Raw genomic sequence first — 13,748 nt, 5'->3', positions numbered from 1 at the left:
GTGTACTTATATTTATCGGGCGACCACGCTTCGCCGCCTAACAAATATAAGTACACGTGTCAATATATATAAGCCACATTTGCATCGGGTCTCCCGGATTGGCTTGTTTGTTTGCTACTTCGGGCTTGTGCTTTAATTGTCCAGTAGTTCTGATTGTTTCGTTCCGTTTGCTGGTATAAATACTCAACTGCATAGCGACACTTTTTAACCAGTGACCTGCAGGAAGGTGCGTACACGAATCAGCCGTGAATGTCAGTCTTCTGGACTGGTAAATATCGCCAGCCTCTATAAATGTGCCTTTCCCTTGGACTCTCACGAAAAGCGCTGATTTTTTGTCGCAGACGTGTCAATGACTATAATAGGATCAGTGTCTACATACTACACGCAGCGACATCTGCAGCGTCTTGGTAGCCCTCGCTTGCAACGAGTGCCAGATCAATTCTTGCCAACAATAATTACGTCTTGCTGATAATCGATTGCACAGAGAGAGAGCGAGCGAGAGAGAGAGAGAGAGAGAGAGAGAGCGAGAGAGAGAGAGAGAGAGAGAGAACTTAGTGAGAATTTCTTGGCAACGTAGCGCCCTTTTGCCGGATGTTTACTTCGTACCCAAGTATAACTGCGTTAATACAACTGCAGCAAGTGCGGCAGAATCTGAATACCTGTAACCATGGGAAAGCGTCGGCAATATAGTAATAAGCCAAGTTTCATTTTCTGCGCAGAGCGCAGCAACTTAGCTGCATTAAATATATAACTTAACTCGCCATCCTCCGCTGGGACCATCAAACCACGCATTTAGCCGCCAACGTGAGGAAACCCGTAAAAGAGGAAGCGTTCACTACTGCCGTTTAGAATATGATGAATTACCCATGTTCCGTGAAGTCTTGAATGCTGCTCTTACTTTTATTCTGCCACTTCATTCCCATAAATTTAACTTCCCCCCTGAATATGGGCTGTCCCGGCTGAATTCGCCATTTTTATATATGTGCCATCACCGTTACTTTCGTGCAGTAAGCAACAGAGACAACGCCACAACTAATACGCGCTTTAACTGACATTCGCGAGCCCAAAGCATGCCGGGAAGGGAACGGTTCAATCACGAGTGTCCTGACCGGCGGCGACAACAATCTACAAGCGTTCGCGCCATCTTATAGCAGCTTGTCTCCGGTATACTGCAATCCATGCTAGCAAAGGACGCGTTGAATGCAGAAGACGACATAGCACCCCCCCCCCCCCATATAAAGATAAAACCAAAAAAAGAAAAAAAAATTATCTGGAGTCGTTCTCAGCCTTGTATAGTTCAGGCGCATGAAAGTGCAACCTATGCATGCAGTTTGTAAGGCACTCTTGAAGCGCACTCCTTGCGTACACTTCCGGCTAAGCTCGACCTCGTCGGCACATGTGAAAATGTCCCAGTATATTAATATTATATCAACTTCGAATGAAACGGGCACACCGCAACTTGCGGCCAAACAAGACGTTTATTTAGTTTGAAACCTCCTTTCTGTTGTCATGGTGGTTCTTTTTACACATCTGCGCAAGCTCTGAAACGGACACGAGACAGACTATATACGTTCCTGAGTCGATATACAGTGGCAAGCCTGGACTGCACCGATTTAAACGCGAAGAGAAGGTCGGTTTAGTGAAGAGCTCTAGATTAGAGAGGGCCCATTCAGTGACTGACTGAGCTGTAGATTTAATTTCAAGTAAAACGGAACGTGGACTTGGTAGAGAGGCGCGGTTTAGGAGACACGCAAGTCTCTTGCGTCCTCTAATCCAAAACTCTCTCTTAAGAACGACTTCCGTTTGACTTGAAAGACTAGCTCAGTCAGTCACTGTCGTGCAAACGGTGCTACAAGCTCGCTTACAACGCCGGATTTCCATTGGCCCGCCCTTCCGTATAGATGCAGTTCTAAACCCCGTCCCCCTTTCCGTCCATCGCTTTATCATATCGGCTCCTTCCGCAATCTAATTCACTCCTTATTATCATTTTTCCATTAAAGAGGTGAAAAAAAAAAGGGGGGGGGGCGATGCGTGGGCTGCGCAGACCTGGCCACTCGAAAGAAGTTCCGAGCAGGATCGAATAGAGGGAAATTGAAGTCGAGTTGACAGAAGAGCCCAGAAAGAGCAATACCGCTTCTTCACCTGCATTACCTCGCAAGGTGCGGACATTATTAATCGAGCGACAAGTCGGAACATCCAATTAAGTAAATAATAAAACTTCGTTTCAAAGTGTGAAGTAATGAACGTCGCAGTTCCTTACTTTAGGATATACGAGGCGATCATTTCTAAGTTCTACTGAATTTTGAAAATCGTCCGTTGCAGACAATTCTTGTCCTTGAGCTGGATTACTCGGAGAGGCGGACATCACTTGCACGAGATGTCGAAACACTATATTCAACTAGTAAGCACAACTCCACTAATTAACGTTTCTTAATTACAGCACGTACGGCAATGAACGAATTGTAGCCGGTGAGCTTCCAAGACGTGTCCACTTGGAATGTATTTCCAGAATGACACCGGTTTGCAGATAAGCGCCATCAAACTCGCCGTAAAAAATGCATTGTTTTCCAACTTACTATCTGTACCAAAACGCTCTTTTGTGCACTGAAGCACAAACATAACTAGAATACCCGTGCATATCGTCACACCACTTTCGGAAATATCTCGAAACTGCTTTCATCCTGGAAATTAATTTCGAGTGGACATGTGTTGCAAGCTCACTGGCTACAATTCGCAAATTGCAATATTTGCCGTGATTAGTTAAGGAAGAAGTTAATAAGCGAATTCTTGTTCTAAAAAAAATAAATTATGGGGTTTTACGCGCCAAAACCACGATCTGATTATGAGGAACGCCGTAGTGGGGGACTCCGGAATAATTTTGACCACCTGGGGTTCTTTAACGTGCACCTAAATCTAAGTACCCGGTTGTTTTCGCATTTCGCCCGCATTGACGTGCGGCCGCCGTGGCCGGAATTCAATCCCGCGACCTCGTGCTCAGCAGCCCAAGACCTTTAGCCACTAAACAACCACGGCGGGTAGCGAATTTTCGTTATTTCAATATTTGTTTTGATTTCTTGCGCTAATAATGTCCACCCCTTCGAATAACCCAGCTCAAGAACAAGAATTACGCTACCTGCCACAGGCGACATATAAAATTTCCGTAAGACTTGAAAATGATCACCCCCTATATTGCAAACGCGAAACTGAATCAGGCATGGATCATCATCACGTTCAATCAAGGTGAAATTCTTATCCTTTCCGTAGAGATCCTCGCAACTGTACCAGCTTCACAAACACCGCGGCTCGACTCCACCTGATATGGGGCCTGATATAAGGAGCTCGTTATGTATAACGAATTTATTCGTTATAGAGGTCATTTCGTTGTAGAGGCGCTCGACTGTACTGCGCTATAAACGCAACAATTCACGATGATTTTGCATGCCTCTAGAAACGTATCGCCTTGAAACGTCTAAAAAAATATTTACTAGAAATTTAGAAAGAAAATTCGAAATAATTAACCTTACAAGTTCGCATGAAGCCACAAGCACGAAGATGAGACAAACAGGCGATGCCAAAAGCACAGCGGTATTGACGTGTTTCCGGCGCATGCCATCACTTCCGGCGCACGCAGCCAGCAAAAGCATAGCCTCCAAGATCGGTTTTGTGTTACTCGGAGGAAGCCGAGCTGTGGATTTGGACACCCAACTGTGTACTACCCGCCATTCTCACGGCAGACGAACGATCGCAGCTCCACAGTTCCCTGTAATAATTATTATAGAAAATTTCTTGGCAGAGCTCCTGCTCTGCTATGCAGCAGTGACTTTGCTACACTCATAAGCAGTTACGCTCGCAAAAATCGAGTTGAAAGCACTCGCTTCGTTCTTAAAGAGTAACGAAGGCAGGGTAGGAAGGAGAGAGAGCAGCGAAGGTGAAACCTGAACGATAACAGAGTATGCGACAGACGGAGGTCTAACGACGGTTCGTTGACCAAAGATGTGCGTGGCAAGAGCGTGGCAGCCCCGAAGGAAAACTGACCTGCAGAGGGAAATGTCCCCCGCGACCAACCTCGGTTCTCGCGCGACAAAACAACACTCTTGGCGTTTGAAAAGAGCTTGTTGCCGGGCGGTCCTTAGTGCGGCTAGCTGTGTACGTTCTTTCCAGCAGCGTGGTAAGGAAAATACAATGACTGGAGCAGCGGGGCCGCACAGCACACGCTCTTCTGGGTCTGTCTTGTTCCTCGCGTTGCCCTCTTGACACTCTTATACTCCTGTCATACGGGAAGATTTAATGTCATTCGAATCGAATGGCATTCGCATATAATCCCACTAATCGGTATTTACATGGGAAAACTTAATTTCATTCGAATGGAATGACATTTGCCATCGAATGAGTTAGGGGAACTCATTCACATTTGATTTCGAACCGAATGTATACTTTTGACCCCAGGTAGACAACAGCGGCACGCAACGCGAATAAATAATGCGTGCATCACCAAAGTCAGAAGGTATTTTTTTTAGACTTATAAAAAGGAATAATCATTTCTGCCGCGATGATATTTTCACCGCGGGCTGTGCTTAAGTGCTACTACTCTTTGCATCAGGAGTCTGTTGCGACGGTCGGCAAATTGGATGTGTTGATCGAAGTGCTTTTAGCTGTGAATAATTGGCGTCAAAATGTTTTCGTCCGTTTTAAATGTACTCGCAAAAGGTCTTAAACGCGTTTAATAGGCAGAAAATTTCTTTGAATTTCACAAATTTTGTTCCAGATCGTCATTGCTATCATTTGCGAATGCCATTATATTTTCCTGTGTAGCACCGCAAGAGACCGAATGGCATTCGATGCATCGAATGCCATTCGATTCGAATGACATTAAATCTTCCCGTGTGACAGGCGTATTACATAAAGGATACATACACTCATAAACAAATGCAACGCGATAATGAAACAAGTGCCCATATATATATATATATATATATATATATATATACCTTCACGAGCAACAATTCGGAGACCACGGCGACACCGAAAAGTATAAGATTTTTTTTTCTCATGGTCATGGTCGCAAATAAACACGTGCACTGTATCAGTCGATCTCGTCCTTCAGGAAAAGACTGCGGAAAAAGAAAAGAAATTGCTTTCGTCGGCGGTCACGATTTACAGATTTTTGCTCGCGACTGTACATATTGAGTCACGGTGAAGGCCCGTACAGGCTGCTCGAGGTAATGAAACGGAAACTGATAGCGTATAGGCGGTTTTCCGCCTAATATAAGTGTCAATCTTTCACATCAAGCACCATGACGCTATGCACGAGTTCTACATGCATAGGATTTGCGTAATCACGTTTCGTTCGTTAATGATCGCACATGTACGTATAACAAGATAAGGAGAAAGCGCAAATCCGCGCTTATGTTAAGAATAAGATATTAATTAATGATGAGAGCGCTATAGATGCATCTGACCTGTATGACTATTGGGGGCAAGGAGTTACGGAGTCGCCATCTGTCGGAAGCGCCTCCCTTGCGTAGTATGAGTGATCACGCGGCGCGCTCCTCATAGGTTTGGCTTACGGCGCTCAATAAAAACACCACGCGGCAGCCCTCCTGGACATTTATGTAGGTACTCTCAAACGAAGGAAGTTTATGACTATCTATATAATAATCTTGGGCAAACTGAAAGCACAGAATCGTTTACAGACGCTATTTCTTCACCGAATACGTACAGTGAACGCCACTGCGCGCGGTCTCCGCGATGGAGTCTTCCTAGACGGCTTCTTGCGTGAAGCATAGGCAAACGCTGAGAGTAAACTATGTGAAACATGTTCTTATAGTGGGCTGTCTGTATAACCCAATGGGGCATAATAGAATGAAGCCTCAATGAAGCGATCGCACGGGTTCGCAGCGAACGACTGCGCGTCTGCATACTTGTCCGCGCACAATGTTTTGCTTTCGCTGCGAGCACGCTTTCGCACCGTGCCGTGGGCTTTAGGCCCCGGCACATGAGAATTTGACAGTACACTAGTAACCATTGTTGCGTGGACGCTATCAGAACTGTTCGAAAATAATTTCGTTATAGAGTCTTCGACGCCTACGGCGACTGTGATGTGCCGTTGCGACGATTCATCCTTTTTTTTTTTTTGTCTTCTAAATCCTTGCACATTTCAATATTATTTCTCAAGTTGTGTCGCACTGTATGTTTATCGGTCTTCTCAGCGTGCGATTTCCCTCTGCTTATTCTTCGTAATCCAGTGCAATAATTCACAACACAAACATAACCATATGCCGCGCCTCTTTTTAATGTGCGTCTTACCGCTCCCTTTCCGTTCCAGTGAACTTGCCAGTATCTAGCATCAACAAGTACATAGACCAAACCGTCATGACACCAGCCGGCCAGCGGGCGCGGGCGAGCGCCTCAGTGCGCGTTTTCTGCTTCTCACCGAACATCGCGCAGTCGCGGCGCGTAGCAGAAATCTTCCTCGCGCTGTGCTTGCTGCATACCCGAGTGGTAGCCAATGGCTGTCTGCCGGTTCTAAGTTTCGCGAGCCAAACATCACGCAGCTTCTTCTCCTGCGGGTATACGTGTGAATAAGGCTGACACCGGGCTCCGCTACGTACGTCCGGCACTGCGGCACCGAGCAGTAGCCTACCATGCTGCACGCCTCCAAAGGCAGCCACTACCTATTATAGTACTTTCAAATGTTGTCAAGCAGACACCCAAGGTGGTAAAGCCTCACCACTTAATCAGAACTGCGGCGCAGGTGGGACTTTAATGTTTCGTTTTCAGCTCGCTTCGGCGCGTCCGAAGCAGCGGACGCGGCCGCTGTGTCCACGTGATCGCCCATGTCACGTCAAGCCGACGCTGGCGGCAGCTTTTCCAGTGGTGGAGCTCGCCCGCAATATGCGCGTTACGTATGGCGCGAATGTACGGGGCGCTTTATTGTCGCAGAATTTCCCACCGAGAAAGCAAGCAAGTGGAATTTTTTCTTACTGACTGACATCTTTAATTAAATAAAGGCAAGAAACAGTGTCCTTGTACATGGAACAGAATTACAAATCACCCATCGTACGATGTTCACCTTCCAAGGGAAATCTGCATGAAGCCACGTTAAAATCGTTCAGTACATGTGCTTCCAAAATGTTCGGCATCCGTCGAATATTGGGAAGTGAAGGACACAGGCGGCCTCAGCTATGACGTAAAGCTGTGCGAGGGAGTCCTTGAGTGTCGCACAATTAGGCACCACATAAGTTAGGGAAGATTTAAGCGCGTGCCAAATTAATGTACGAGCACTTCATTAGCGATGCTCTTCGTTGGACACCTACGCCGTATACACGCAGCTCCCAGGACGCAGCCCTGCTTGCATCAGTCTTTACGACGTCGAAACGAATCCTTTAGCGTAAGCTAACAGCAAAAAATAAAAGGAAACGGGCTGCTTTTAAACAGCGTTTGACTGGACGAGGTATAAAATTACGGCTTATTTATATATTAATCAGTGATATCACCGTTCAGCTCCTGACGGTCACGAGCACAAGTGATGCGTTGCGGAGAGAACTACATCTTCATCTCTATATATACTGCATGCTCTATATTTTGACTTCATTTCGACGAAACGACAGGTATGCAGTACCGCACTGTGGCGAAGGCCTACGTGTATAAGTCACTTTCGTTCGTCGCTATTTCCTTCCGTCAAAACTTCTTCCTCACGCGTGGCGGAGTGCGCATATAAGCGGCGAGGCCTGTAGCGCGTTCTCCTTGTCACGATGTGAATGTCACAACAGCGCTTGCGCGCGACGCCGTTAATCTGCCTATGTGCGCTTCAGACGCAAGTATACACTGACGAAAACAGTTCGGGTACGCGTAATGAGAAAATACAGTCTCGGCCGAAACTGCGCACGATTAAAAATAAATGATAATGACGGAACAGCCCGCACAATAATGGAACAACGTGTGCGTCGTTGCAGTTATTGCATATTGCAATTATCAGACATTTTTCGTCGTCTCTTCGGTATAAAAAAATTAATTTAAGCTACTCAGTGAAACCCCTAGTGAGTCACTCAGTGAGGATGGGTCAACTAGAAAACTGAAGTTCATTGCTCGCGACACGGTAACCCTTTCTCTATTCAAGGTACGAACGTGAAAATATCAAACACGGCAACGATTCCGTGCGCCGAATTCCGAGTTACAGGGCACTAAAGAGAAAAATAGGTTTAGCTGTACTAGTGAATTAGATTCTCTTCAATACTAAGAAACATACAGTCCTATCGTGAGATGAAAGGAGCTTAGGGGGCCAGAAAAGACGTACAAACTGAATAAAAGGGTGGCGGCGCCTCATTGAAGTACCGGCGCCAGCTCGCCATGGCGTCCCGTATTTTGAAGGCGTCTGCGAGCTCGTGCAGTCTTTTTTTTTTTATTACAAGATGGACTAAATTGTCTTCTAAAGGAGCTAAACGCCTAACTTCGCAAGTTTTGACAATTTCTATATAGCGCCACAAGGGCCAAAATACAAGAAAATACTTGGAAATCCGTGACGTCACACTGACGTTTCGGCGCTAGAGTTCTGGCGCGGCACGGAAAAAAAATCACTTTTAGCCTTCATTTTCTTATCTGATAAACACTTAGACACGGATGTCATTAAAATAGAGTTTGGAACTAATATCTTATCGGTTTGAAATGGTTCTCTTTAGCGCCATCGCGGTGGCCAGGCATCCATAATTCAAAAAGCCACAAGAGTTAGCCATATAGTGTCCAAGAGCCGTGGCAAAATACGGGTGTTTCAAACCTTCAATATGCCGCTAACATACACCTCACAAGTCGTTCGCAGCACTGAGGAAGCTGCATTACCCCTTATAGTCAATAAGAAGGCCCAATGCACCCCTAGAAGTGTTCATCCGCGCTGCGCCGTCTGCTCAGCGGCTGATGAACTCGCGGTACACGACGCGCATACGCAAAGCTTCCAACATGTCTCGTATCGATATAACGTATCATGTACCAAGCAAAAACAAAACTCTCTAATCCTGCCATTATTCCGACAGTTATGCCCGGAACTACATTTCGCTGCGCAAGGATATTGCCTTTGAACGCATTATATATTGGGCGGCACTACAAACGACTTTGAGAGTATAGCTTCGGCGATCGAGGATATGGACTCAAATTCCGCCTAAGTGCGGAATTCGTGAAAGGAAAAAAAAGAGATGTCATCCACCCGAGTGTAACACAAAGCTACGCACAAAAAAGGGGGTAAAAAAAGAAAGAAAACCTTGAGAAACCCGTACGGGCGTTCTTTGTATACAGGTTTCTCTTTCTGAGAAGCCCGTGAGAAAGCCGCATTTATTTCCATTGTAGCTTCGTGTTACACTCGGGCGGATGGCAGCTTTTCCCTTTCATGAACCGTCCTCCACACTGCGGGATTCCACAGAACCGATTTTCCATATTGTCGAATTCGTCATCTTGCCAGCTCTTATTGGTTGACAGGGAGAGTTGAAACCTCTCTGATTGGCTCAAAACGCAGACATGGCGGAATTCAACAATATAGGGCAGTTTGACGGTGTTCAGAAGAGCGCCCACGAGTGGACCGGATACCCTAAGTAATTAGGCATCCGCAACTGGACTAGAAAAGAGCAGCAATTTGGCCCCTCCTGGACTATGCGAAACTTCTTACGCAAGACACCAATCATTAATCCGTTTTTATGGGCGTTCGTGGCCTAACTCTGTCGAACTGACACCGAAGTTACTAAACATTCATCATTTTTAATTCATTTACTCAATATGCTGCGGCCCCAAAGATCCTGCCATCTAAGACACACAAATCGTTGCAGCTTTTATAGCGTTTGTGTAGGTTTCATTACTTTATTTGTGACATCACTCTGTGCTTTCCTCGTGCTAAAAAGCCACCCTCAACCGAAAACGGTGCTCGCGACCTACTTAGTTCTTTTTTTCTTGTCCAAATGCACGCAGAACGCTGAAATGCCCTCTTACCGAACCGCTAAACCACTGCGCACGACGTAATTAATAAAACAAGAACAAAAGAAGACTTTGTGACCAACGGGAGCATAATTGAATCGGACACTCTGACTCAGTCAGGCACAACTGACTCAGAAACACGTAGTTCGCAATGCGGACTATACGTATTTTTCGATTCTTATTAATTTGGCGATGTTTAACAGCTAAAATTGAGAGTAACTGAGTCAACTGTGTTCGAAACAAGGTTGTACAAAAATGGAGAGGTTAATGCCATAGTAACTGGGAAACTGCCTGGCTGACTACGCAAGAGATGAGTCAGGCGAACAATTTGATAAGGCCAGCGGGGTTGATAAGCACGGAGAAACAACGAGCACCACTCGAACGGAATTCCTCCTGGTTGCGTCGGAGATTTCAGGACGTACGCGTCGTCGGGTGGATGCCTTCTAATCGCCTCTAATCAAAAGAAATGCGGAAGTCGTACTGAGGCGCCTTCCACTGCAGATGCACTGCGGACGTGAAGATGACAAGGCAACTTCCTCTCTTCACACATCTCCACACATACACGTCAAGCGTTTGTCTGGCGTTTTTTTTTTTTCCGTCGAGCGTCCCATTGCTGGAATCCCAGCTCCAGGGCCCGCATTTTCAGTTGACCGATCACTCTCGGGCGGACACTTTCACTTTTGTGCGACGTCGCGCTCCAGTGCCGTCTCACTGAAGCGACACGCGTGCATGCTCGCACATGGATCCAATCAATAACGGGTCCAAACCCAATCACGGGCTTAAAGTGATATTCATCGAAAGGGATAAGTTCAGAGCGAGCTCAGCGATTAGTGTGGATTAAAGGAATCTGGTTTGTCAGTGGTCCGGCGACGTAATAATAATAATAATAATTGGGGTTTTACGTGCCAAAACCACTTTCTGAGTATGAGGCACGCCGTAGTGGAGGACTCCGGAAATTTTGACCACCTGGGGTTCTTTAACGTGCACCTAAATCTAAGCACACGGGTGTTTTCGCATTTCGCCCCCATAGAAATGCGGCCGCCGTGGCCGGGATTCGATCCCGCGACCTCGTGCTCAGCAGCCCAACACCATAGCCACTGAGCAACCACGGCGGGTGCACGGCGACGTCCTGCGTGATGTTGCAACGCCATACTTGACGCCGGGTGCGCATCGTTTGAAAAACGAAGTTTGTTCGAGATGTACTGCATGCCGTTGAAAAACTATTTACGAACCTATGCGCGATGAACTCGGTTTTAGGGCGTATATGAGTAAAAAAAAAAAAAAGTAAGAGTAAAAACGTTGTTTGTTAGCAGGGTCGTTGATATTCGGCAGAAATACGGTGTATCGCGCTCTCTAAAGATACGAGAAAACGCGATCATGTCCCGTGCATTGAGCGCAGGTTTCGGCTCGATTTTTTTTTGTTAGGCTAAACACAGAAAACGAAGTCAGCGGAAGCATAGGGAAAATTAATGGTCATGCTTAATTGAAACGCAGAAATATTCAGATTAAAGGGAAATGAAAGTGGACGAAAACGTAACTTGGCCTCCCAGGTGGGAGGTGAACACACATTACGCGCGCAGTGCTCTGTCACTCACCGATAGGCTATACCGCGGTGGCCCTCCCCTCCGTGTATTTTGCTAAGTACTTGTGTATGTGACTTTTTAAGCTGTGTCTCTCTGTTGTGACAATTCGTGTGTCGAGGATTTATCGCAACGCCATTTTATAACGTATTTATTTTACTTTTGTGATGTTGTGGGACTTGCGATATCTCCGTGTTTGTCGTGTGAAAAAATGTAGCCGGGACCTCGCCTCGGGGCCAACGTCCGTCTCAAAAAAAGATACACGGTGTCATTCATATTACCGTTGGTTACTTTGGCACATGAAGCCTATGCTACGATTTAAGCGAATTGTATATCCAACAGTAAGCGAGTGCAAAGTTCACATTATTAACCAACCGTCGTCTGCCGGATGTTATCGCCATGTCACACCAAAACTGCGAAGTAGTTGACACACCTACGATAAGCTGGTAATCGCCCAGTGCGCGACTAATGGGTGCAAAAAATGACAGGCTTTGTGGATAGTGTTTGGCCACGAATACCCTACACTCCAATGTAACTATCTGCATTTTACAAGTGCGGGATGGCACGGCATCAAACAAGCAGACATGTGCGCTGTCATAAATTAAGCACATCTTTCTAAAGTCGCGGCAACTTGGGTGTTGGCCTAAGCACAGATTATTTAATAGAAGCCAAAGTCGCAACTTCGTAATTTCTAGCCTGCCAGGAAATAAACACAGAGAATTAGCTTGAATATTTACAAGTCTGTGAAACGAAAGAGACAATTAATATGCAAGGTATGAAAGCTGAAACAGGGGCACGTCTTGAGCTCGTCAGCTGAAGCAGGGGGGCGTGTTTTCGGGACATGCCTGCAGAAAGCTCCTGCAACGTAGTCAAATGGCAAATGTGAAATTTCGTATAACCGTAGGTACGCAGATCAACATACTTGGCGTTGTCAAACTGATAACACAACACATCGGCGTGCATAACTGCAACTGCGGTGCTCTTGCATGCAAATCATGCGTCATTACAAAGAAACAGCCAATTCAAATTAATTGAACTGCGTTCTTACAATAACTTCCTTCTCCACATGGACACGCTGCAGTTACAGTTAAAGTTGTCAGTGAGTGAATGCTTTGTTCAAACCACGTCAACAGACAGGTGATAAACGTTTTCACTGTCTCGCCATCTTCGCTGTTGCACCGGCTTGAACGCAGGCCCCGCTGCAGAAGCTTCTGGTTTCTCGAGACGGCCAGGCTGAGTTTTCGAAGGCCGAGCGAACCGACTGGTCAACCACTCTGCCGGCAATGCTGAAGCCGCGTAAAAGCAATCGCAGGAATGTCCGCCGCGCCGGGACGGACGCTGCCCGCGCACGCGGTATACGTTAAACAAACAATCAAAAAAAGAAAAGTCACGCTAATTGAAAAAGAAAACGCGTCGCAAACCTTTGATGTGCATGGCCCGAGCTGCGTGTCCCTCCGGCGAACGCGCCTTCATGCCGATCTGGCTGAATCCACCACCATCGGCGGCCGCCACAGCGCCGTTGGCGTACTCCATTCGGAGGCCTGGCCTGCCCCCGGAAAACTCACGAAGCGCTTGCCGCGTCTAATCCATGGTGTGCGAGAGAGCACGCTGACCACCGAGGTCGATCCCGTAGGTGTCGGGGCCTGTCGCACAGAACTGCTGTCACGCGCGCACACAACACCGAAAGCCGCAGCGGCACCACGTAGACGACACAACCAGCACCACAGCGATCGGCACGAACGACTCCCGCTCGCGCCGTGAGCCCGTCACATTCAGCGTCGTTCAGGGAAGCTCTTTGGGGCCGAGGCGAAAAGCAAAAAAAAACAAGCCGCCAAAGAAGCGCTGCCTTTCTATTTTCTTAGTTTACTTTTGCAGCGCGCTCTCGCGCTGGCGTACTAGCCGGACTGACAACATTCCTATCCGCGCGCCTGGCTCCGCCGTGAAGCACGTTGCGGCTTACCTTGTTTCTAGGGAGCTTCGGTACCTAGAAAGTACCCAGCTTGGCCGCACAACATTCAAAACATTCAAAACAACCCCGCTAGTTCTCATAATCATGAGTGAACACATGTGTGATGAAATAAATAACTTACGCAAAGATTATTCAACCAATGCGGATCGGGTCCTTTGTTTCTTTGCCGTTTCTTTAACATGCGAGGTGGTGTTGTCTCTAGACAACCTACTTCAACAAGGAAGTCTGAATCTCCCTAGAAATGC

General features: G+C 46.7%; 1 protein-coding gene across 1 annotated transcript in view; it reads right to left on the bottom strand.

Moving 5' to 3' along the window:
- Positions 1-13,427, bottom strand: part of jbug (filamin-type immunoglobulin domains fbug) — a 206,564-nt gene extending 193,137 nt beyond the window's left edge. The window contains exon 1 of the mRNA XM_075681604.1: positions 12,956-13,427. Within this exon, the coding sequence (XP_075537719.1) occupies positions 12,956-13,067 (112 nt within the window). The 5' untranslated portion in view covers positions 13,068-13,427. The remainder of the gene's footprint in view (positions 1-12,955) is intronic.
- Positions 13,428-13,748: the final 321 nt, after the last annotated feature.

This window comes from Dermacentor variabilis, chromosome 2 (genome assembly GCF_050947875.1).
Source record: "Dermacentor variabilis isolate Ectoservices chromosome 2, ASM5094787v1, whole genome shotgun sequence".
In the NCBI taxonomy this organism is placed as follows: Eukaryota; Metazoa; Arthropoda; class Arachnida; order Ixodida; family Ixodidae; genus Dermacentor; species Dermacentor variabilis.
This window is presented reverse-complemented; position numbering and strand designations above follow the sequence as displayed.